This window comes from Anolis carolinensis, unplaced genomic scaffold, assembly GCF_035594765.1.
Source record: "Anolis carolinensis isolate JA03-04 unplaced genomic scaffold, rAnoCar3.1.pri scaffold_11, whole genome shotgun sequence".
Taxonomy (NCBI): domain Eukaryota; kingdom Metazoa; phylum Chordata; class Lepidosauria; order Squamata; family Dactyloidae; genus Anolis; species Anolis carolinensis.
In genome coordinates this window covers 20,798,700-20,826,052 of record NW_026943822.1, presented here as the reverse complement: position 1 = coordinate 20,826,052, position 27,353 = coordinate 20,798,700, and the positions used below count along the sequence as shown (strand labels likewise).

General features: G+C 39.2%; 1 protein-coding gene and 1 long non-coding RNA gene across 2 annotated transcripts in view; one reads left to right on the top strand and one right to left on the bottom strand.

Moving 5' to 3' along the window:
- Positions 1 to 844: 844 nt before the first annotated feature.
- Positions 845 to 25,643, bottom strand: ulk3 (unc-51 like kinase 3). The gene is made up of 16 exons (XM_062963457.1): positions 25,433 to 25,643; positions 23,162 to 23,302; positions 21,169 to 21,289; positions 20,420 to 20,524; positions 19,907 to 20,050; positions 18,375 to 18,457; positions 17,897 to 18,052; positions 16,422 to 16,527; positions 15,443 to 15,483; positions 14,511 to 14,613; positions 13,325 to 13,389; positions 11,580 to 11,658; positions 11,450 to 11,490; positions 11,211 to 11,258; positions 9,842 to 9,908; positions 845 to 1,077 (listed from the first exon to the last, which is right to left on the bottom strand). Exons 1-16 carry the CDS (start codon positions 25,535 to 25,537, stop codon positions 1,061 to 1,063), a joined length of 1,422 nt encoding a protein of 473 aa, XP_062819527.1. The 5' UTR covers positions 25,538 to 25,643; the 3' UTR covers positions 845 to 1,060.
- The window catches only part of LOC134293990 (uncharacterized), a 136,983-nt gene continuing 115,015 nt past the window's right edge, over positions 5,386 to 27,353 (top strand). The window contains exon 1 of the long non-coding RNA XR_010000965.1: positions 5,386 to 6,161. This is a non-coding gene — a long non-coding RNA (uncharacterized LOC134293990). The remainder of the gene's footprint in view (positions 6,162 to 27,353) is intronic.

Here is a 27,353-nt window from a genome sequence, read left to right as displayed (position 1 = left end):
GAAAGGGAAGGAAGAAAAGGAAAGAATGAAAGTAAGGAAAAGAAGGAAAGGAAGAAGGAAGGAAGGAAGGAGAAGAAAAGGAAGGAAGGGAAGAAGAAAAGAAGGAAGGAAAGGAAAAGAAAGGAAAGGAGGGAGGAAGGAAGGAAGGTGAGAGAAGAAAAGGAAGGAAGGGAAGAAGAAAAGGAAGGAAAAGGAAAGGAAGGAAAAGGAAAGGAAGGATCCCACTTAATTTTTTAATGAGTGGGTTGCAAAGAAGGGAACCACATTGGAAATAACCAACGGACCCTTGGTGACATGACGGACAGGGGTTTGGTGTGGATTAGAGAGCGATCTATTAATAAACGGCCTGCCGCTCCCATTCATGCCGGGAATTAAACCCAATTAGTGGCCGATGCCACGTCCGCCTCCGCTGCTTCGCATGAACCACGTCCACTTCTCCGATAAATAGGTGCGTCCTGTGCGAAAAAAATATATAGGATATTCTCCATCACCGGCGCAGCCGGTGATGGAGAATATCCTACATATTTTTTTCGCACAGGACGCACCTATTTATCGGAGAAGTGGACGTGGTTCATGCGAAGCAGCGGAAGTGGACGTGGCAGTGGCATCGCCCACTAATTGGGTTTAACAGTTTGAGCGACATGTGGTCCTTTATGTGTCGGATGACAAGTCCCATCCTCCTAATGCCAAACCCAGAACTGAGACCAATCCCTAGGAATCAGCTATACGAATCGGAAACTACAAATCCCAGCGTTCCTTATCCCAGGCCATGCTTGTAGTCCAGCAATACTTAGAAAGCTAAAGCATTCCCACTCTTTTTCTATATTTCTATGTTATTCAGTGCTGCCGGACAATGTTTAATTTTCACATATAAATAAATTAATGTTACACAAACACTGTCAGCTTAGCCGCGAGCCTAATAAAGTCGCTCTATGTCTCCGTTTAGTGTCCAAATATTATAATTCGGTCCCTGTGTAAACAGTGCCCATTAAAGCAAACAATCCGCTGCTCCGTTGACTTTGAGGTATTGAATCCACGGGTCTTTGTCCAGAAGTCCAGGTTACTGTACGGTACAGGCTATAAAGGAAAAGTGAAAAGATAAATATGTTTTTTTAAATATATATATATATATATATATATATATTCACATTAAAATGTCATATGTACTCATGGATACGTCGAGGGCAAGTTTGGATTTTGATGTGAGCGAGAAAAGCACCCAAGCGATCTTAGGGTGGAATTTATTTATTGAGGCGTTCAAAAAGGCCAGAAACGGTGCCAAGATTGAGAAATCCTTTCACATTTGCTCCCTTCCTTCGATCCAGATTCAAAAGCAATGACCGGAGAGTCAAAAACGGACCATTTCTAAGACGAAGAGCCAGCGTTGTCCACAGACACCTCCAAGGTCATGTAGCCGGCATGACTGCATGACTGTTGTTACCTTCCTGCCAGTGCCATACCTATTGATCTACTCACATTTGCATGTTTTCGAACTGCTAGGTTGGCAGAAGCTGGGGCTAACAGCGGGAGCTCACCCCCGCTCCTCAGATTAAAACTACCAGCCTTTCGGTTAGCAAGTTCAGCAGCTCTGTGGTTTAACATTGAGGTGCTGAACTTGCTAACCGAAAGGTCAGCAGTTCGAATCCGGGGAGTGGGGTGAGCTCCTGCTGACAGCCCCAGCTACTGCACCACCTTTTTACTCTGTATTTGTATACTTATCTAGGAGCTGATTATTAGGCTGCAGGTTGGGATGTTTTTTATCTTTACATGACTTTATTGTATGTATGCGTAAGTGTGTACGTATTGTATGTTTTACATGTTTTGATATGGTCAAAAGTGACTAATAAATAAAGAATTGTTGTTGTTACTGCACCACTGGGGTCTCCGTACAGGAAGCAAAATATTACTGACTTTAGCTGGACCAAAACTCAGCTAAAATTGAGAAACTAAAAGGACACAAGATTCTAAAACTTTTGCTAACTCTGAGAGTAAATTGCTTGGAAAGAAACTACTGAAGTCACTGATCCTTGAAACCAACATCCATGTATTTGTGGTGGTGGAGGATGTTGTTAATCCAAGGAAAAGCATTACATATATGTCGGAAACATATATCGCTGCCCTCCTGCGGCTACCTCGTTTGACTCTTTGGGGGCTCAAGAGCTTATCGCAGATGAAGGATTAAAATAATCATCGTCGGCATCATCATAAAAAGGCACTCTCCGGGCCTCCGGAAAAAAAATGTTAGGCTCCAGAATAAATCAATCCCAGCTTCGCTTCTTCGTGTACTACACTGATGGACAACAATCTTCTTGTAAACGTGCAGATAACTAATTAAAAGGAACTAGTTAAAAGTAAAGGTTTCCCCTGAGTTATGTCCAATTCTGGGGGTTGGTGCTCATCTCCATTTCTAAGCCGAAGAGCCGGCGTTGTCCATAGACACCTCCTAGGTCATGTGACCAATGGCATGGCTACATGGAGTGCTGTTACCTTCCCGCCGGAGCTGTACTTATTGATCTACTCACATTTGCATGTTTTCGAACTGCTAGGTTGGCAGAAGCTGGGGCTAACAGCGGGAGCTCACCCGGCTCCCCAAATTCAAACCGCCAACCTTTCAGTCAGCAAGTTCTGCAGCTCAGCGGTTTAATCCGCCGTGCTGCCGAGGCCTCCGGAGAGAAAGTAGATGCATCATATTATTATTATTATTATTATTATTATTATTATTATTATTATTATTATCATTATCATCTTTATTTACACCCCAAGGTTTTGTAAAAGGGAGAGAAAAGAGTGTGTAAATGAATGTGTGTAAATGAGAGCGTGTCAACTGCATATTTGGAATAAATTGGGGCAAACTGTAAACAGCTTGTTTATTTGAACTGCTGTTGTACCGTGAGTTGTACGTCGTATGTCTATGTGTTAAATGTTTTGATATGACCAAAGGGCTAATGAGTAAAACAAGTTATGTTGATATTGTTTACTTACTTATATTGTTTTTAACTGTTATATTTGTTTTTGTTTTGGGCTTGGCCCCATGTTAGCCACCCCGGGTCCCTTCGGGGAGATGGTGGCGGGATAGAAAAATAAAGTATTATTATTATTATTATTATTATTATTATTATTGACACAACAACATTGTATGACACAGCAAACAAGATAGATATGCTGGATTTCATATCACAAAATCACAAGTTGAACATTTCCCAAGTGTCTAGGACTGTGTGATGTATTTTCTGATGATGCGCGCAGATCCCAGCAGGGTGGCCTTTTGCAGTTGGCAGATCGTAATTTTATCAATGTCGATTGTTTCCAAATGCCGGCTGAGATCTTTTGGCACGGCATCCAGTGTGCCCATCACCACCGGGACCACCTGCACTGGTTTCTGCCAGAGTCTTTGAAGTTCAATCTTGAGGTCCTGATAGCGGCTGAGTTTTTCCTGTTGTTTTTCGTCAATGCGACTGTCACCTGGGATGGCAACATCAATGATCCAAACCTTTTTCTTTTCCACAACTGTGATGTCTGGTGTGTTGTGTTCCAGAACTTTGTCAGTCTGGATGCAGAAGTCCCACAGTATCTTTGCGTGCTCATTTTCCAATACTTTTGCAGGTTTGTGATCTCACCAGCTCTTTGCTGCTGGGAGGTGGGACTTGAGGCATAAGTTCCAATGAATCATTTGGGCCACAGAGTTGTGCCTCTGTTTGTAGTCTGTCTGTGCGATTTTCTGTGCCGAGGATATGATCAATGGTTTCATCGGTTTCCTTGCACAGTCTGCATTTTGGGTCATCAGCTGATTTTTCGATCTTGGCCTGAATTGCCTTTGTTCTGATGTCTTGCTCCTGGGCTGCAAGGATCAGGCCTTCTGTCTCCTTCTTCAGGGTCCCATTCGTGAGCCAGAGCCAGGTCTTCTATTATTATTATTATTATTATTATTATTATTATTATTATTATTATTATTAATTGCCTCTGTTCTGATGGCTTGCTCCTGGGCTGCAAGGATCAGGCCTTCTGTCTCCTTCTTCAGGGTCCCATTCGTGAGCCAGAGCCAGGTCTTCTATTATTATTATTATTATTATTATTATTATTATTATTATTATTATTATTAATGGCCTTTGTCCTGATGTCTTGCTCCTGGGCTGCAAGGATCAGGCCTTCTGTCTCCTTCTTCAGGGTCCCATTCGTGAGCCAGAGCCAGGTCTTCTATTATTATTATTATTATTATTATTAATTGCCTTTGTTCTGATGTCTTGCTCCTGGGCTGCAAGGATCAGGCCTTCTGTCTCCTTCTTCAGGGTCCCATTCGTGAGCCAGAGCCAGGTCTTCTATTATTATTATTATTATTATTATTAATTGCCTTTGTTCTGATGTCTTGCTCCTGGGCTGCAAGGATCAGGCCTTCTGTCTCCTTCTTCAGGGTCCCATTCGTGAGCCAGAGCCAGGTCTTCTATTATTATTATTATTATTATTATTAATGGCCTTTGTCCTGATGTCTTGCTCCTGGGCTGCAAGGACCAGGCCTTCTGTCTCCTTCTTCAGGGTCCCATTCGTGAGCCAGAGCCAGGTCTTCTCCTTATCAGCTTTTCCTTCAATTTTGTCCAGGAACTTTCCATGCAATGTTTTGTTGTGCCAGTTGTCAGCTCTAGTTTGTAGTGCGGTTTTCTTGTACTGATTTTTTTTTTGTCTGCTGTGCTTTGAGGAGTTTCTGATTGTGCTCCAAAACCCTGTCTGTCTGAATTCAGAAGTCCCAGAGTAGCTTGACATTAAAAATAAAGTATTATTATTATTATTATTATTATTTTGTTGTTGTGTAAATGAAAGTGTGTGAGTTATGTGCAAAAGTAAGGAGCGGAGTGTGAATGCCTCTGTGTGGCAGCATGTGACAATGTATGTATTGTATATGGAAGGGAGACATGGTGTGCAAACAGTGTTTGAGTGTTGAAACAGACCCAAACCTCCTTAAGCGTGCAAGGTGTTGGGTGCCCACCCAGGTCCGTTCTCCCCGTCCTGCCGCCAGCAAGGAGCCAAGTCAGAGCCATTCACGTCTCTCCCGGCTCTGAAGGGCCGTTGGGACCCCCGCCTGCCCAAAGACACCGTCCCCCTGTGATCCCTCAAGCGTGCCAGCGCCGGGATGGACACTCTCTCGCCGTCCCCAAGCCCCCCTGGGTTGGCCAAGGGAGGGGGCCGCGGCTGCCTCCTTCAACGTCAACACATCTTATGCTAGAGCAGTGATGCGTTACGATATCCCGCACCTAAAACGTACCAAAACTCTCAAGAGAAACTTAGAACTAGAATCAAGTTCTTGTTCTACACTTTTAAATCATTAAAATCTATTGTAATATTTATATTGCCCAGATTTCTTTGTTTCTGAGGCACTAATTTCAGTATCATCAACCAGAAAACAAAGTTATTTCTCTCTGCCTGTCTATCACAAAAGAGAAAATGACTGTAAACCACCCTGAGTCCCATCCGGGAGATAGGGCACTATATAAATAAAGTATTATTATTATTATTATTATTATTATTATTATTATTATTATTATTGACACAACGACGTTGTATGACACAGCAAACAAGATAGACATGCTGGATTTCGTTTCACAAAATCACAAGTCGAACACTTCCCAAGTGTCTAGGACTGTGTGATGTATTTTCGGATGATGCGTGCAGATCCCAGTAAGGTGGCCTTTTGCAGTTGGCAGATCGTAATTTTGTCAATGTCTATTGTTTCCAAATGCCGGCTGAGATCTTTTGGCACGGCACCCAGTGTGCCCATCACCACCGGGACCACCTGCACTGGTTTCTGCCAGAGTCTTTGAAGTTCAATCGTGAGGTCCTGATAGCGGCTGAGTTTTTCCTGTTGTTTTTCTTCAATGCGACTGTCACCTGGGATGGCAACATCAATGATCCAAACCTTGTTCTTTTCCACAACTGTGATGTCTGGTGTGTTGTGTTCCAGAACTTTGTCAGTCTGGATTCGGAAGTCCCACAGTATCTTTGCGTGTTCATTTTCCACAACCTTTGCAGGTTTGTGATCCCACCAGTTCTTAACTGCAGGGAGGTGATACTTGAGGCATAGGTTCCAATGAATCATTTGGGCCACATAGTTGTGCCTCTGTTTGTAGTCTGTCTGTGCAATTTTCTTACAGCAGCTGAGGATATGATCAATGGTTTCATCGGTTTATTATTATTATTATTATTATTATTATTATAAATATGTTTGTTTGTGTGTGTCTATGTATAGTTTCCACATCCAGAACCCCATGACTCGCATCGACAATGGATCTGGACCGAAGCTGGCACACATACCCAACATGATTGGGTTTAAATACCAGAAGGGAAAACTGACCCAGGATTATGGGAGTTGTAGTTCACATCACATCTGAAGAGCCGTGTGAACCTCACCAATGATAGATCTGGACCAAACTTGGCACAAATACACAACATGACCAACTGTAAACAAGGATGGGTTTTGGGGTGAATTGACCTGGGATGATGGGAGTTGTAGTTCACCCACATCCAGAGAGCACACTGTGAAAGCAATAACAATGGATCTGGACCAAACTTGGCACACATACCCAACATGATTGACATTGAAGGGGAAAACTGACCCAGGATTATGGGAGTTGTAGTTCACATCACATCTGAAGAGCCGTGTGAACCTCACCATGATAGATCTGGACCAAACTTGGCCAACATTACCAACTGTAAACAAAGGTGGATTTTGGGGTGAATTGACCTGGGATGATGGGAGTTGTAGTTCACATCACATCCAGAGAGTTGTGTGAACCACGACAACAGATCTAGACCAAACTTGGCACACATACACAACATGACCAACTGTAAACAAAGGTGAGGTTTGGGGTGAATTGACCTGGGATGATGGGAGTTGTAGTTCACATCACATCCAGAGAGTTGTGTGAACCCCGACAACAGATCTAGACCAAACTTGGCACACATACACAACATGACCAACTGTAAACAAAGGTGATGTTTGGGGTGAATTGACCTGGGATGATGGGAGTTGTAGTTCACATCACATCCAGAGAGTTGTGTGAACCCCGACAACAGATCTAGACCAAACTTGGCACACATACACAACATGACCAACTGTAAACAAAGGTGAGGTTTGGGGTGAATTGACCTGGGATGATGGGAGTTGTAGTTCACATCACATCCAGAGAGTTGTGTGAACCCCGACAACAGATCTAGACCAAACTTGGCACACATACACAACATGACCAACTGTAAACAAAGGTGAGGTTTGGGGTGAATTGACCTGGGATGATGGGAGTTGTAGTTCACATCACATCCAGAGAGTTGTGTGAACCCCGACAACAGATCTAGACCAAACTTGGCACACATACACAACATGACCAACTGTAAACAAAGGTGAGGTTTGGGGTGAATTGACCTGGGATGATGGGAGTTGTAGTTCACATCACATCCAGAGAGTTGTGTGAACCCCGACAACAGATCTAGACCAAACTTGGCACACATACACAACATGACCAACTGTAAACAAAGGTGGGGTTTGGGGTGAATTGACCTGGGATGATGGGAGTTGTAGTTCACATCACATCCAGAGAGTTGTGTGAACCCCGACAACAGATCTAGACCAAACTTGGCACACATACACAACATGACCAACTGTAAACAAAGGTGAGGTTTGGGGTGAATTGACCTGGGATGATGGGAGTTGTAGTTCACTTCACATCCAGAGAGCCGTGTGAACCTCACCAGTGATAGATCTGGACCAAACTTGGCACACATATACAACATGACCAACTGTAAACAAAGGTGGGGTTTGGGGTGAATTGACCTGGGATGATGGGAGTTGTAGTTGACACACATCCTTATGCATTTTCACCCCATCTTTCCTATCTTAATAGATTATTGATAAGAATGCAGCCACCCCAAGATGGTAGAAACTGCAGAACGATCTATGTGAGAGTGATAAACAAGAACCAAAAAACCAACATCCAATAGTGATCCTAAAGCTTTCCTGGAAATAGTTTGGACTGCCTCTCTACTATCTAATGCTTCCTGAATTAGATGGCAGAATGCTCAACCACAATGGCACTCGGCCCGGATTAAGGCAAAATAAGGTATTATTTGCAGGCTCGCAGACCCACTCACATCGAGATGCAATTGACCTAATTTCCCTCCCACCGAAAACAGCCATATGTATGCCAATGGGTCACCTTAGATGAACTATGGAGGAATTGGATGAATTTAAATGCAGAGTAGTGACGGTAGGATCTAAACCCAGCTAGGAAATTGTGGGTTTGATTATTCACAGATTCGATTATAAATGTCATCTCTAGGAATCACTTATCCAAGCTTCTGGATTATCCAAGCCATTTTTGTAGTCAATGTTTTCAAATATATCGTGATATTTTGGTGCTAAATTCGTAAATACAGTAATTACAACATAACATTACTGCATATTGAACTACTTTTTCTGTCAAATTTGTTGTATAACTTGATGTTTCGGTGCTTAATTTGCAAAATTATAACTTAATTTGATGCTTAATAGGCTTTTCCTTAATCTCTCCTTATTATCCAACATATTCACTTATCCAACGTTTTGCTGGCCCACTTATGTTGGATAAGTGAGACTCTACTGTATTAGCAAAGCACAATATTAGCATTATATAGTACTATATTATACTACACCACTATACTGTAATATTATTAGTAATATGACATGTAATATATATTATATTGCATTATTATTATTAGTATATTGCACAGTAGAGTCTCACTTATCCAAGCCTCGCTTATCCAAGCTTCTGGAGTATCCAACACATTTTTGTAGTCAATGTTTTCAATATATCGTGATATTTTGGTGCTAAATTCGTAAATACAGTAATTACAACATAACATTACTGCATATTGAACTACTTTTTCTGTAAAAAATTGTTGTATAAAATGATGTTTTGGTGCTTAATTTGTAAAATCATAACCTAATTTGATGTTTAATAGGCTTTCCCTTAATCCCTCCTTATTATCCAACATATTCGCTTATCCAACGTTTTGCTGGCCCACTTATGTTGGATAAGTGAGACTCTACTGTATTAGCAAAGCACAATATTAGCATAATATAGTACTATGTTATACAATACCACTATACTGTAATATTATTAGTAATATGACATGTAATGTATATTATATTGTATTTATTTATTTAAATAAATAAATTTATTTATTTGTTTAAAGCTACGGACAATGCGATTGCTGTTGCTTGCTTTTGGTCCAAAACTATTTAGCTGTTTGTGATTCCTTTATTTTATCACTTTTAAACTTATTTATAATGCAATGCTTTTGACACGAAATAAATAAAATATATATACTGTATTAGTATTAGTAGTATATTGTGTTACATTATAATACTATTATCAACATTATATGTATATGCAATATATTATATTGTGATATATTACTGTATATTATATTGTATATTATATACAATACATAATATATGTAATATATATCATGCAATGCTTTTGACACGAAATAAATAAAAAATATATTGTATTGGTATTAGTAGTATATTGTGTTACATTATAATACTATTATCAATATTATATGTATATACAATATATTATATTATGATATATTACTGTATATTATATTATATATTATATATATTATACATAATATATATCATGTTATTAGATGCATCCATAGAAGTTGCAGGACCCCAACGCAGATCCCAAACAAGAGAAATTATGTGAAAAAGTTTCAAGTGCCAATGGAATGAATGCTGGAGGGCAGAGATAACCTTGCAATGGTCTTTCATGCTTGAGAGAGAAACTTTGGGTAAAAAAGACATGATGAGACTCACAGCTTCGCACAGAATCCGACATCCCCTCCTTGTCGATGGTTTCGGCTTCCCATTGGGACTCCTTCATCTGGAAGAAAAAGTGGAGAAGGTTCATGACACCAGAAAGCAAAGTATTTAATATTGTATTCTATCATCTATCCATCTATCCATAAGAACACAGAAAGCTTGCAATCCTATCTTAAAACTAATGGCCCTACTCACAGGTAGACTGCCTCTGAAACTGGAGGTTTTACGTTAACTATCGCAATTAAGGACCTGATCTAGATTAGGCTTCCTCAAACCCAGACGACGGTCAAATACAAGAACTGGAATCCAAAATATCTAGAAAATATCTAGGTCTAACTAATAATGGTACCGTATATACTTGAGTATAAGCCGACCCGAATATTAGCCAAGGTACCTAATTTTACCACAAAAAACTGGGGAAACTTACTGACTCGAGTATAAGCCAACGTGCTCATAAGCAATGTAAATGTGCTTACGTATCCATCCAATAATAATAAATAGAGTAAAACAATAAATGTAATAATAATAATAATAATAGAGGGAAAATAATAAATGTCATAACAATAACATCAGAGTAAAATAATAAATGTCATAATAATAACAGATAGAGTAAAATAATAAATGTCATAACAACAATAATAGAGAAAAATAATAAATGTAATAATAATAATAATAGAGGGAAAATAATAAATGTAATAACAATAATATCAGAGTAAAATAATAAATATCATAATAACAATAATAATAGAGAAAAATTATAAATGTCATAATAATTACAGAGTAAAATAATAAATTTAATAATAAGAATAATAATAGAGAAAATTAATAACTGTATGATAAATTGGATAGTCAATTGGGTCAATAAGCAGCCCAGAAGCAGGGACATGAAATTACTCCTTGCTTCCCATATACTGATATTATTATTACTATTTTATTATGTCACAGCAAACAAGATAGATATGCTGAATTTCATATCACAAAATCACAAGTCAAACACTTCCCAAGTGTCTAGGACTGTGTGATGTATTTTCGGATGATGCATGGAGATCCCAGTAGGGTGGCCTTTTGCAGCTGGCCAAAGTTTTTTTATTATTATTATTATTATTATTATTATTATTATTATTATTATTAGAAACAGAACAAGATGAGTCCATAGCAGACACTCTGCTGGCTGTATTATTATTATTATTATTATTATTATTATTATTATTATTATTATTATCATTATCATCATCATCATCATCATCATCATCATCCTCCTCTCTTAATTGAGACCCAAAGCACCCGAGGAAATTAAAAACAATGCAATTTAAAAACCTATAATATATATAGTAGGTTCTGTATATGTCACGACCCACAGTACCTTTATCTGTTCTTTTAGGTATTCTGCTCGGCCCATCAGCGTCTGGATCTGCCAAGACAAAACCCAAAAGTGTCATCCACGCAAGGTGTCATGCAAGGAAATTCGCTTGGAAAATAAGGATCTATGGGAACACAATGCAGCAAAAACTATGCTCGTAACCCACCATATATAACAGAGCTCCATTTCTGAATTGCAACATAAATATGTATTATTGCTCCAGGGAAGGATGAGACACTTACTTCGGTATGGAGCAACTCCCGTCTTCTCCCTGTTGGTTCAGCTGAAGATAGAGGAGAATAAAGGGAGTCAAAAATTGCATCAAAAACCGAAAATTAATATGAAGCCATGCCTCCAAAATCCTCCACTTACCAGCCAACATGAGTAACAATTCACCCAGGCTTTGTTGGTACAGATCAAGGGTTTCGCCGTCATCCTTGCCTTCCTCCTCCTAGAATAAGAGACAATGGGGTTGCATCTATACAATAGAATTAATGCGGTTTGATGCCACTTTAACTGCCATGGCTCAAGGCAACGGGATCCTGGGAGTTTGTGCTTTTAGAAGGTCTTTCGCTTTCTCTGCCAGAAAGTGCTGGTGCATTATCAACGTACAACCCCATAACATGGAGTCATGGTGGTAAAAGTGGTATGAAACTGCATTAATTCTATAATGTAGATTAATTCTATAATCCACGACAAAGACATTCCTTCTCAAGTGCAAAAACCAAGGCATGGAGAAGCACCCATGCCTACAGAGAAAGTATTAATTGTTGTCGAAGGCTTTCATGGCCGAAATCACTGGCTTGCTGTGAGTTTTCCGGGCTGTCTCACAACCTCTGAGGATGACTGCCATAAATGTGGGTGAAACGTCAGGAAAGAATGCTCCTGGAACATGGCCACACTATTATTATTATTATTATTATTTTATTATTATTAATATAATAATAATAATCTGTTGTCGAAGGCTTTCATGGCCGAAATCACTGGCTTGCTGTGAGTTTTCCGGGCTGTCTCACAACCTCTGAGGATGACTGCCATAGATGTGGGTGAAACGTCAGGAAAGAATGCTCCTGGAACATGGCCACACTATTATTATTATTATTATTATTTTATTATTATTAATATAATAATAATAATCTGTTGTCGAAGGCTTTCATGGCCGAAATCACTGGCTTGCTGTGAGTTTTCCGGGCTGTCTCACAACCTCTGAGGATGACTGCCATAGATGTGGGTGAAACGTCAGGAAAGAATGCTCCTGGAACATGGCCACACTATTATTATTATTATTATTATTTTATTATTATTAATATAATAATAATAATCTGTTGTCGAAGGCTTTCATGGCCGAAATCACTGGCTTGCTGTGAGTTTTCCGGGCTGTCTCACAACCTCTGAGGATGACTGCCATAGATGTAGGTGAAACGTCAGGAAAGAATGCTCCTGGAACATGGCCACACTATTATTATTATTATTATTATTTTATTATTATTAATATAATAATAATAATCTGTTGTCGAAGGCTTTCATGGCCGAAATCACTGGCTTGCTGTGAGTTTTCCGGGCTGTCTCACAACCTCCGAGGATGACTGCCATAGATGTGGGTGAAACGTCAGGAAAGAATGCTCCTGGAACATGGCCACACTATTATTATTATTATTATTATTATTTTATTATTATTAATATAATAATAATAATCTGTTGTCGAAGGCTTTCATGGCCGAAATCACTGGCTTGCTGTGAGTTTTCCGGGCTGTCTCACAACCTCTGAGGATGACTGCCATAGATGTAGGTGAAACGTCAGGAAAGAATGTCCTGGAACATGGCCACACTATTATTATTATTATTATATTATTATTAATATAATAATAATCTGTTGTCGAAGGCTTTCATGGCCGGGATCACAGGGTTGTTGTATGTCTTTCGGGCTGTGTGGCCATGTTCCAGAAGTAATCTCTCCTGACGTTTCGCCCACATTAAGGATGCCTGCCATAGATGTGGGCGAAACGTCAGGAGAGAATACTTCTGGAACATGGCCACACAGCCTGAAAGACATACAACAACCCTATAATAATAATCTCTGCTTGCAATTTAACCCAGTATTGAACCTAAGGGCTGACCTTGGCTACAGCAGCAGATGCGATTTCCAGAGCGGCATAAAGACGTGGTTTGTCCTTGGACATTTCTGCAATAAAATGGGAAAAAATGCATGAGAATGGGTTATATATCCTTCTCAATTTACCCATCTATAAAATGGGGAAAATACGTTATTATGTATAATGAGCAATCCATAATATTCCGAGCAATTAGGATGCATCCACACTGTAAGATTAATGCGATCTGACACCATTTTAACTCTCCTGGCTTAATGCTAATGGGATCCTGGGAGCTGTAGTTTTACCTTCTCTGCCAAAGAATCCCATGATTCCGTCGTATTGAGCCAAGGCAGTTAAAGTGCAGTTAAACCGCATTCATTCCACAGTGTAGATTCATCCTGAGTCAAATCTCAGCTCAAGTTGGTTGAAAATAAATAGCAGTAATGAATTATTATTATTATTATTATTATTATTGACACAAAGACATAGTATGACACAGGAAACGAGAGATATATGCTGGATTTCATATCACAAAATCACAAGTGGAACACTTCCTACTGTGTGATGTATTATTATTATTATTATTATTATTATTATTATTATTATTATTATTTTACTATTATTTTATTTATTTATACCCTGGTTTATCTCCACAAAGGGGACTCAACGTTAGGTTTGATTGGAAACATTGGGTTTGATTGGATCAGTCAATATGGAATCAACTAGAGTTAGATATACATGTGAATGCAAAAGTTGTGTAATACTGACCTCTGGCGGCCTATAAAGCCCCTCCATATGTGTTGTCGAAGGCTTTCATGGCCGGAATCACTGGGTTGCTGTGAGTTTTCCGGGCTGTATGGTGATGTTCCAGAGGCATTCTCTTCTGACGTTTCGCCCACATCTATGGCAGGCACAACCTCCCAACCTCTGAGGATGCCTGCCATAGATGTGGGCAAAACGACAGGAGAGAATTGTTCAATTTCTCCCAGCTACATTCCCACAGAGGAATAAAATCCGGAATGGTACAAATATGCAAAACCAAACTTGGGAACTTTCCCTTGGCTAGACTCCACCTTCCAGGCCAGCATGGATGATGGGAAGTGTAGTCCAAAATATATAGTCCGAACTCCATATCCTTGGGAGTGGTATCCAGTTTTCTTTATCCACATTCCATGAAGTATATTCTCTCTTTTTTTGCTTTGGAAATTACCTTTCAAGATGTCTCTGGCCGGACAGCCTTGCTGGAGGAGGGTTTTATTGTTGGAGGCGACCAAGACTTTCAGTTGCTCCGCTCTCGAGATGTATTGACTCACCTAAGCAGGAAAATTGAGAATGAAACTTATTTTCCAAGTAATAAACACTATCAGTTAAGCCAGAGATACAAATGGTTCCCAAATGCGCTTCCAACAATAAGAGGCTCATAATAATAATAATAATAATAATAATAATAATAATAATGATGTAATACTTTATTAATAATAACACATTATTATCACATTTTATTAAGTCATTAAAGTATTATATTATTAGTATAGCATTAAAGTATTATATGAATAATGCATGATTATTAGGTTATTAAATAATAATAATAATAATAATAATAATAATAATAATAATACTTTAATGTCAAGCTGCTTTGTGTTTCCAGGAGAGATAAAGCGGGGTATAAATAAATATAATAGTAATAATAATAATAATATAGTGTTGTTGTTATTTATTATTATTATTATTATTATTATTATTGACGCAATAACATTGTATGACACAGCAAACAAGATAGATATGCTGGATTTCGTATCACAAAATCACAAGTCGAACACTTCCCAAGAGTCTAGGACTGTGTGATGATGATGATGATTATTATTGTATCATCCTGGTTGATAATAATATAATTCCCATGGCTCAATGTTACAGAATCCTGGGAGTTCTAGTTTGACAAGGTCTTTAGCTTTTTCTGCCAAAGAGCGCTTGTGCTTTGCCAAACTACAACTCCCAGGAACCCATAGCATTGAGCCATGGCAGTTAAAGGGGAGTCAAACTACATTAATTCTTCCGTGTAGATGCACGTGTGAACCCTGTTTATAAATGACATTTCACACCAGTCCCAAAAGTCCCAAAAGTTGTACAACCCAACCTTCTGACCTTGGATCGGATTGCTTCCTTCCTGCGAATGTCAGTTTCATCTGAGAAAAAAGAGAGAAAAGGACCAAACAAGAGAAGGAAAATCAATGGGACTCATCAGAGATAGCTATCGGACTAACAGGTAACATCAATGCTTCCGAATCAATGCAATAATGATATGCAATAATAATCATATTTGTATTGTCGAAGGCTTTCGTGGCCAGAATCACTGGGTTGCTGTGAGTTTTCTGGGCATTCTCTCCTGACGTTTCTCCCACATCTATGGCAGGCACAACCTCACAACCTCCGAGGATGCCTGCCATAGATGTGGGTGAAACGACAGGAGAGAATCTTCCTGGAACATGGCCAGACAGCCCGGAAAACTCACAGCAACCCAGTGATTCCAGCCATGAAAGCCTTCAACAACACAATTAAACTGCATTCTGAAACTGGAGTATATGGAGTTGTAGATCCATAGCAACCCAATAATAATACTACAGTAGAGTCTCACTTATCCAACATAAACGGGCCGGCAGAATGTTGGATAATAAGGAGGGATTAAGGAAAAGCCTATTAAACATCAAATTTGGTTATGATTTTACAAATGAAGCACCAAAACGTCATGCTATACAACAAATTTGACAAAAAAAAGTGGTTCAATACATAGTAATGCTATGTAGTAATTACTGTATTTACGAATTTAGCACCAAAATATCACGATGTATTGAAAACATTGACTACAAAAATGCGTTGGATAATCCAGAACATTGGATAAGTGAATGTTGGATAAGTGAGACTCTACTGTATTCTTAAAATGTGTATTCCTTGTATTTTGCAGTTGATGTTCGCTGGTTTGATTAGAATGGCAAACCAACTGGGAAAGGGTGAACTCTACAATAATAGATCCCACATTGAACCCCATTCTGTCACGCAGGAAAACACAATCAAAGCACTCCCGACAGATGGCCATCCAGTCCCAGCTTCAAAACGAGTCACTCACAGTACAAGGCAGGGACGAAGTACTCCAAGGCCTTGGAATAGAGAGAGAGGGCAGACGAAGCATCTCCGGCTTGGTCTTTCTTCACGGCTTCTGTGACAAGAGCGGTCTTCAAAGGCAAGAGAGAAAGAAGAAGATGGTGAGAAAGAGAGTCAACACTTGGAAGAATGATGATATATTAGGTATAGATATTAAATCCAGTTGTGTCTGACTCTGGGGGTTGGTGCTCATCTCCATTTCTAAGCCAAAGAGCCGGCGTTGTCCATAGACACCTCCAAAGTTGTGTGGCTGGCATGACTGCATTATATGATAATACATTCTTATTATTATTTTATTATTATTATTATTATTTCCAGCATTTATACCCCGCCCTTCTCACCCGAGGGGATTCAGGGCGGCTTACAACAGTTGGCAACATTTAATGCCAAGAACATAATAATAAAGCAAAAACAGTACATATCATCACTTAAAACTATAAAAAATACATCATTAAAATACATTATAACATTTTAAACATACGTAAATTAGATCCATTTGTCTAAAAACCTCATGCTTCAGCCTTCAATCAGACCATTATGAATAATAAATGATTATTAGGTTATATAATAATAATAATAATAATAATAATAATAATAATAATAATAATAATAATAATGCTTTTATGTTTAGCTACTTTGAGATGAAGCAGGGTATAAATAAATATAATGTAATGAGCTATACAAAACACAATAATGGTTCAAAACGTAAGTGGTACACAATATGTATATTAGAGCATCATATACATATTACATTCACAAAATCAATGCTCAGTCCTATGGTATATAACACAATCAAGACAATTTAATCCTTTTAGGACTGCAGAGACTTATATCATCTTGTTTGATTTATAATACTGAATAAGATACTTTTGTGCTATATACCATAGGACTGAGCATTGTTTTTGTGAATGTAATATGTATATGATGCTCTAATATACATATTGTGTACTACTTATGTTTTGAACCATTATTGTGTTTTGTATAGCTCATTACATTGTTTAGAATAGACATCTGTGTTTATCCAGTAGTATAAATAAATAAAATCATAACAACAATATATTACAGTATTATTGTTATTGTTATATTATATCATTCTGGATGATGGAATAATTCAATAATATAACTGCCATGACTGCACGGAGTGCCGTTACCTTCCCGCCGGAAAAGTACCTATTGATCTACTCGCATTTGCATGTTTTCGAAATGCTAGGTTGGCAGAAGCTGAGGCTGACAGCAGGCGCTCACTCCGCTCCCCGGATTCGAACCTGTGATTTTTCGGTCCGCAAGTACAGCAGCTCAGCGCTTTAACACGCTGCGCCACTGGGGGCTCGGATGATATCTTAAAGGTGCCCATATTGCAAAGCTCAGCCACATTTCATATTGCACGGTCCACAATCCCCATGAGGTTCTTTCTTCCGGATAGTGTTTGTTTCCACTCACTGCTTTGCCCAAGCTCTCTCCGCTGGGCATGTGCTCCATGTCGACGAAAGGGTGAGCGAAGAAGGCCTGGAAGGAGAGGCGTTGCTGGGGGTCCCGCTTCAGAAGGCGCTGGAGGAGGTCTCGGCACTCGGGAGACAGCCGGGGGCGGCTGGGGAGCTGGAAAACAACCTCGTATTAGAGTGTGTCCACACTGTTGACTTAATGCGGTTTGACACCACTTTCACTTTATGGAATCATGGGCGGTATAGTTTGGGGAGGCGCCAATACTCTCACACTACTACTACATTCGTTTCCATAGCATTGAGTCATGGTGATTAACATGGTGTCAAACAATAATAGTAATAATAATAATAGTCATCAAGTTCAGTTCCAGATCCAAAGCTCTGGATCTACAGCGCCTTTAAAGTTCCGACTAAAACCCAAAACGGATCAGCCCCTAAATGAGACCCACCAGGCACCAACCCATTGGCAATCCCACCTCAATGGGCTGATTGCTTCGGATCTTCTCTTCCAGTTCAGCGAAAGACTTGGAGGCAAACGGTGGCCGTCCGAATAAGGCCTCTACGGAAGAAAAAATAAAAATATAAATTACAAAAGTCTCTGAAATGGCTCAATGTTTGCCACATATGTTGGAAACCGGCCTGAGTCTCTTCGGGGAGATAGGATAGTTTACAAATAAATAATAATAATAATAATAATAATAATAATAATAATAATAATAATAATAATAATGTAACAATAATAATAATAATAATAATAATAATAATAAATTATTTATTTATTTCCAACATTTATATCCTGCCCGAAGGGACTCAAAACTCCAAAGGGTTGGGGCTTGTCGTAGCAACAACTACAACAACCTCTAGGGGAAAAAAGTAAATTACAAAAATCTTTGAAATGGCTCAGTGTTTGCCGTCTATGTTGGAAACCACCTTGGGTCCCTATGGGGAGATAGGGCGGTCTACAAATAATAATTGTTGTTATTATTATTATTATTATTATTATTTTATTGACACAAAGACATGGTATGACACAGCAAACGAGATATATATGCTGGATTTCATATCACAAAATCACAAGTCGAACACTTCCCAATTTGTTGTTGTTATTCTTATTCTTATTATTATGGACAATTTAGTTCTACAACAAGCAAATACACAGAAAATTCAGGAAGAGTGGAAACACTTTTGCACTATTTATATAATCTACATGCAAGAGACTTTAGATAATTGACCTAGCAGTATAAGAATACATACATACATACATGTACACACACACACACACACACACACACATATATATACAGTAGAGTCTCACTTATCCAAGCTTCGCTTATCGAAGCTTCTGGATTATCCAAGCCATTTTTGTACTCAATGTTTTCAATATATCGGGATATTTTGGTGCTAAATTCATAAATGCAGTTATTACAACATAACATTATTGCGTATTGAACTATTTTTTCTGTCAAATTTGTTGTATAACATGATGTTTTGGTGCTTAATTTGTAAAATCATAACCTAATTTGATGTTTAATAGGCTTTTCCTTAATCCCTCCTTATTATCCACGATATTCGTTTATCCAAGCTTCTGCCGGCCTGTTTAGCTTGGATAATTGAGACTCTACTGTATATGTGTGTATATATATATATATATATATATATGGACAAACACACACAAATATGACAATGTAACATAGGAGCCCCCGGCGGTGCAGTGCGTTAAATCACTGAGCTGCTGAACTTGCTGACTGAAAGGTCAGCAGTTCGAATCCAGGAAGTGGGTTGAGCTCCCACTATTAGCCCCAGCTTCTGCCAACCTAGCAGTTCAAAAACATGCAAATGAGAGTAGATCAATAGGTACTGCTCTGGCCGGAAGGTAACGGCGCTCCATGCAGTCATGCCGGCCACATGATCTTGGAGGTGTCTAAGGACAATGCCAGCTCTTTGGCTTAGAAATGGAGATGAGCACCAACTCCGAAAGTCAGATACAATTCAAAAGGGGTGGCCTTACCATAGAGGATGACCCCAACGGACCAGAGATCCACCCGGGCGTCATATTGCCGGCTGCAGACCATCTCCGGAGCCATATAAAGCGGCGACCCTCGCAGGACATGCTTCTCATCCCTGGGCGACATGTGCTGAGCGAATCCAAAATCTGGAGGAGAATAAGAACCCCGTGACACGATATATCAGGCTTGGAAATAAATCCATAATTCAATGTTACAATAACAATGATATGCTATAATAATAATACTTGTGTTGTTTAAGGCTTTCATGGCTGGAATCACTGGGTTGCTGTGAATTTTCCGGGCTGTCTGGCCATGTTCCAGAAGCATTCTCTTCTGATGTTTCGCCCACATCTATGGTAGGCATCTTCAGAGGTTGTGAGGTCTGTTGGAAACTAGGCAAGTGGGGTTTATATATCTGCAGGAAGCAGCCAGGCTTTGAAGCTGCAAGGCCATTCAATGCTAATCAAGGTGGCCAACTGCAACATTGAGACTTGAATCCCTATCTTCCAACCAACCTGCCAGTTTGAGATGAGGTTTGTCCAAAGTGCTCAAGAGGATGTTCTGAGGCTTCAGATCCAAGTGGGAGATGTTTTTGTCGTGGAGGAACTTCAAGGCACAAGCTGTTGGGACAAAAGGGCATTCAGGTCTATTATTATTATTATTATTATTATTATTATTATTATTATTATTATTATTATTATTTTATTATGACACAGCAAACAAGATAGATATGCTGGATTTCATATCACAAAATCACAAGTCGAACACTTCCCAAGTGTCTAGGATTGTGTGATGTATTAATTATACATGAAATAATAATAATAATAATAATAATAATAATAATAATAATTATTATTATTATTATTATTTCATGGCATCCATACAAACAATGCATGGGTGCATCTGCACTGTAGAATTAATAATGATCTCTGTTCCTGTGTTATACATGTCATTTCCTAATTGGTTCTGTCATAAAAGCATGGGAAAAGTTCATTAAACTGCAAAAAAACTTTGTTTTTCTGCGACATCTTGCAGCACGTTTTGCCAGAGTTTTTCAATGAATCTCTCATCAAGTTGCAATCAATTCTACACAATTTGTGGCAGCCACAAAAATGAAGTTTCTGGAGGAACACAACGATTTTCAAAGTAAGGATCACACAATCAAACAGGAAATAACACTTTCGAACCAGGAACAGAACATTTTTCAAATCGTGGTATGTTGTGTTATTGATTTTTTCTCCCCTTTCCATCCCTGGTGCCTCACCCAGCTGCTGCAAGAACAAGCGAGCCACTTTCTCCGGAAGGATCCGCCGAGAATGGATGAAACGGGATAAATCGCCTCCGGCACAGAACTCCATGATCAGGTAAATGTACTCCTTGTCCCACTGAAAGGGAGACAAAACACAAGCAAAGCATCGGCCTTGTCAAAAATATAACTTTTTCTCAAACTTTTTCTACACTGCAGAATTAATAATAATAATAATAATAATAATAATAATAATACTTGTGATTTTATGATATGAAATCCAGCATGTCTATCTTGTTTGCTGTGTCATAATAAAACAATAATAATAAATTCTGCAGTGGACTCATCTTGTGTTTCAAATAATAATAATAATAATAATAATAATAATAACAACTTTATTCTTGTACCCCGCCTCCATCTCCCCGAAGGGACTCGGGTGGCTTACCTAAGAAAAACAGTCCATAAATATAATAGCATAGTTTTAAAACAACATAATTAACATAATTAAGAATTAACACAGTTTGACCCCAATTAAACTGCTATGGCAGTTTTAAACTACACCCGTACCTCTGCTGTAAAGGTAAAGGTTTTCCCCTGACATTAAGTCCAGTCATGTCCGACTCTGGGGGTTGGTGCTCATCTCCATTTCTAAGCCAAAGAGCCGGCGTTGTCCGTAGACACCTCCAAGGTCATGTGGCCGGCATGACTGCATGGAGCTCTGTTACCTTCCAGCCAGAGCAATACCTATTGATCTACTCACATTTACATGTTTTCAAACTGCCAGGTTGGCAGAAGCTGGGGCTAACAATGGGCGCTCATCCCGCTCCCCAAATTCAAACAGCTGATCTTACAGTCAGCAAGTTCAGCAGCTCAGTGGTTTAATCCGCTGCGCCACCGGGGGCTCCTTGCCTTTGCAGATGCTATCAACTTTAATAAATAATAATATTTTATTCTTATATCCAGCCCCATCTCCCCAAGGGGACTTGAGGCGGCGTACAAAGGGACCATGCCTAAACAATATAAAAATACAACAGTAAAAACAAATCCAAACACAGCAATAAATACATCAAGAAAAAACATACAACAACAACAATTTAAAAACAATTAAAACATGTTCAAAGCCCTGGAGCGGTATAGTTGGTATTTCAATCTTCAGACTAAGGGCGAGGAATAAGTTTAAGAAGGTGCAATGCATTACAACTTCTAGTTATAATATTCCAAATCATAGTCCAAATATTACAATGTTATATTATATTATTACAGTAGAGTCTCACTTATCCAACACTCGCTTATCCAACATTCTGGATTATCCAACGCATTTTTGTAGTCAATGTTTTCAATACATCGTGATATTTTGGTGCTAAATTCGTAAAGACAGTAATTACTACATAGCATTACTGTGTATTGAACTACTTTTTCTGTCAAATTTGTTGTATAACATGATGTTTTGGTGCTTAATTTGTAAAATCATAACCTAATTTAATGTTTAATAGGCTTTTCCTTAATCTCTCCTTATTATCCAACATATTCGCTTATCCAGCGTTCTGCCGGCCCGTTTACGTTGGATAAGCAAGACTCTACTGTATTATTATATTATAATAATAGTCCAAATATTATAATGTTCCAAAAAAGGAGCCTCCGGTGGTGCAGCATGTTAAAGCGCTGAGCTGCTGAACTTGCAGATCAAAAGGTCGTAGGTTCGAATCCGAGGAGTGGAGTGAGCGGCCGCTGTTAGCCCCAGCTTCTGCCAACCTAGCAATTCGAAAACATGCCAATGTGAGTAGATGAATAGGTACCGCTCCGGCGGGAAGGTAACGGCGCTCCATGCAGTCATGCCAATGGCCACATGACCTTGGAGGTGTCTACGGACAACGCCGGCTCTTCAGCTTAGGAACGGAGATGAGCACCAACCCCCAGAGTCGGACACGACTGGACTTAATGTCAGGGGAAAACCTTTACCTTTACTTAGCAGTGAAAGGTTCGAATCCTAGGATTCCTTCCTCCTTCCTACCTGGAAGTCCTTCAGCTCCACGATGTGAGGATGGCGGATAGTTTTGAGGATTTCAATCTCCGTCAAGAGGTTTTCCACGGATGCCTTGTTCAAACTTTTTTTGTTCACGCACTTGATGGCCACCACCTCCCGGGTATTCCTCTGCAAGGAAGAAGCGGAAAAATATCATAATTACACTATGTAACAACACTTGAATTTTTTTTTCCTGTTCCTGGTATGAGAGTGCTATTTCCTGTTTAATTGTGTGGTATTTACTTTGAGAGTAGTTGTTATATTCCAGAAACTTTGTTTTTGCGGCTGCCACAAAGTAATAATAATAATAATAATAACAACAACTTTATTCACATGGGGACGAAGCCTGGCACATCAATACATTTAAAACAAGAACACATAAAACAAGCATATAAACAGTAAAACATAATAAACAGTAGACGAAGCACTGTTAGAGTGTTACATATATACAATATAATTTACAATAATATATAATATTATAATATATTGCATATGCATATATTAATAATATTATTTTGTAATACAATATAATACTAATGATACAATATAATATTAATTATATATTATATATTACATGTAATATTATTAATAATATTACAATATATAGATATAGTACAATATGGTAATTTATGGCCAGTATTGTGCTATGCTAATAATATAATATTGTATGTAAATTTAATTTGTAAACTGCTCTGAGTCCCCTTCGGGGTGAGAAGGGTGGGATATAAATGTATGTATTTATTTATTTATTAGCGACATTTATATCCCACCCTTCTCACCCCACAGGGGACTAAGGGCGGTTTACAAGTATATATACATACAATATATTATATTATATGACTATATTGCAATATTATTAGTAATATTGTATGTAATATAAATATACAATTATAACAGTGGGCTATAATTATTATTACATTGTGTTGCATCATAATATTATTACAGTAGAGTCTCACTTATCCAAGCCTCGCTTATCCAAGGTTCTGGATTATCCAAGCCATTTTTGTAGTCAATGTTTTCAATATATCGTGATATTTTGGTGCTAAATTCGTAAATACAATAATTACAAGATAACATTACTGAGTATTGAACTACTTTTTCTGTCAAATTTGTTGTCTAACATGATGTTTTGGTGCTTAATTTGTAAAATCATAACCTAATTTGATGTTTAATAGGCTTTTCCTTAATCCCTCCTTATTATCCAAGATACTCACTTATCCAATCTTCTGCCGGCCCGTTTATGTTGGATAAGTGAGACTCTACTGTCTTAATATTACATGTATATACAATATATTATAATATTAGTATAGTATAAATGTATTAAATAATAAATAAATAATAAGAGTATACGGTAGGGTCACAAAGTGGGTTGAATTGGTTGAGATTTGATGAGAAATTCATCGGTGCAATCGGCCTCCTTGATTACCACTGAATAGCCCTTCAGCTGCAATGTCTGGCTGCTTACTGCCTGGGGGAATCCTTTGTTGGGAGGTGTTAGTTGGCCCTGATTTATTCATATCTTGAATTCTGGAAGTCCAAAACAGCTGGAGGTCTGAAGTTTGCCCAAGCCTGGTCTAATTGCAGCCTGGGATCCCATTGTAAGCCAGCCAATGGCACTCCCAGATTGACTGCTCCTGAAAGAGGAGGCTCTATTCTGTGACCCATTTATGGGGGGAATCCTTTGTTGGGAGGTGTTAGCTGGCCCTGATTGATTCATATCTGGAATTGTGGGAGTTGGAAGTCCAAAACAGCTGGAGGGCTGAAGTTTGCCCAAGCCTGGTCTAATTGCAGCCTGGGATCCCATTGTAAGCCAGCCAATGGCACTCCTAGATTGACTGCTCCTGAAAGAGGAGGCTCTATTCTGTGACCCATTTATGGGGGGAATCCTTTGTTGGGAGGTGTTAGCTGGCCCTGATTGATTCATATCTGGAATTGTGGGAGTTGAAGTCCAAAACAGCTGGAGGGCTGAAGTTTGCCCAAGCCTGGTCTAATTGCAGCCTGGGATCCCATTGTAAGCCAGCCAATGGCACTCCCAGATTGACTGCTCCTGAAAGAGGAGGCTCTATTTTGTGACCCATTTATTAATATAAGAAATTTATATAATATAAGAAATTTCATATAAGAAATTTAAAAAGGGAGGGCAAGGATGACTGAGTTGCTTATTTGAACCCCAATCTATCTTTCTTGTCCTACAGCACCCTCTTAGGCCATATGAGACTGCAACTCCCATCCTCCCCCCCTTGCAAGCCCCACTCCTACCTTCCTGTAGGCTTTGAAGACAGTCGCGTAGGTGCCACTGCCCAGCCTCTCGGTCAGGATGAAGTCTTCCAGCTGCGGGGGCGCCCAGGAGCCGGAGCCGGCCATGCCAGCGCGAAGCCCCCCATGCAATTTGGGGAGAGACCCACTCACTGTCTTGGCTTCTTCCTGCTTCGCGGCCCCTTTAAGAAAAACAAGCCCTGCTCTCGCTCGCCCCCAAGCGTCCGCCCGTTGGAAGCGCAGGAGGAGTTCCCCTAAGCGCCGCCTTATCCGGAATCACCCGCGTGACAGCCAGCCAGTGACGTCACAGCACTAGCCCTTGCTAGGACTTTCTGCAAAATTGGTTATGCAAAAATTATTTATTTTAAATCCCTGTAGTTAAGATAATCCCTGCTGAAATTTTTAAAGAGGGCTGACGGATTGGCTCCACCAGCTGGGTTGCAGTTTTTTATGGGCATGTTCCAGAAGCATTCTGTCCTGACGTTTCGCCCACCTCTATGGCAGGCATCCTCAGAGGTTGTGAAGTCTGTTGGAAACTAGGCAAGTGGAGTTTATATACCTGTGGAAAGAATGAACTCTTTATCTATTGAGTTGTTTGAGTTTTCCGAGCTGTCTGGCCATGTCCCAAAAGGATTCTATCCTGACGTTTCGCCTACATCTATGGCAAGCATCCTCAGAGGTTGTGAAGTCTGTTGGAAACTAGGCAAGTGGAGTTTATATACCTGTAGAAAGAAAGAACTCTTGTCTGTTGGGTTCTTGTGAGTTTTCCGAGCTGTCTGGCCATGTCCCAGAAGCATTCTGTCCTGACGTTTCGCCCACATCTATGGCAGGCATCCTCAGAGGTTGTGAGGTCTGTTGAAAACTAGGTAAGTGGGGTTTATATCTTTGTGGAAAGTCCAGGGTGGGAGAAAGAACTCTTGTCCGTCTGACTGTTGCAATCGGTCGCTTTGATCAGCACTGAATAGCCTTGCAGCTTCCAAGTCTGGCTGCTTCCTGCCAGAAAGGAGGAATCCATGAAAATGAACAAAATCTGGCTACCAGTATTTAAAAAAAACTCAAAATCAGGACAGTAAATAAATAAATAAATAAAAAGGGGGAATTCCAGAAAGGAAACTATCAGGGCCAGCTAACACCTCACAACAAAGGTTTCCCCCCAGGCAGGAGGCAGCCAGGCTTTTGACCTACAAGGCTAAATTCTTATGTTAATAGCTGATATAATGACTCAAAAATCAGGACAGCAAGTAAAAACAACATCCTGATAATGGGAGTTCCAGACAGGAAACAATCAGGGCCAGCTAACACCTCCCAACAAAGGATTCTCCTAGGCAGGAGGCAGCCAGGCTTTTGACCTACAAGGCTAAATTCTTATATTAATAGTTGATGTAATGACCCCGTTTCAATAATGCTTCAAATTGGATGGCTTCGTTTTCATACGCTCCAAGCACGCACTGTTTTCACTATTGCTGGATTTTTATAGTTACCAATTTTATAATAATAGTAATTTATTTTTCTATCCCACCCCCATCTCCCCGTAAGGACTCGGAGCGGCTAACACGAGGCCAAGCCCAAAGAACAAATAATAAAACAAAATTACAATACATATAAAAACATTTTCAAGCAGATAATATAAATACATTAAAACCATAGTAATGCAATATAATACTATAATAAAACAGTGAACTAATAGAATGATAGAATGCAAAGACTACCAGTGACAAAGTGAATAAAATGGGAGGGCAGTCTAGACAAAACTGCAAAAATATGTATTGTAATTGCATTTGTGCAATTTTGTGGTATTTTCATCATAATATTGTATGATCTATTTGGGATGACACCAATCCTAGTGGCTCTTTGACTTGAGATGGATTGGATCCTGTTGCAACACATACAAAATAGCTTTCACTGTATAAAAGCAGATCCAGAG

Coding starts and splice junctions, on each gene's coding strand:
- ulk3 (XM_062963457.1), bottom strand. CDS start 25,537: ATGGCCGGCTCCGGCTCCTGGGCGCCCCCGCAGCTGGAAGACTTCATC. Junction 18,053..18,374: donor GAAGCAATCAGCCCATTGAG/GTGGGATTGCCA, acceptor GTTGTTTTCCAG/CTCCCCAGCCGCCCCCGGCT. Junction 16,528..17,896: donor GAGAGAGCTTGGGCAAAGCA/GTGAGTGGAAAC, acceptor TTGCCTTTGAAG/ACCGCTCTTGTCACAGAAGC.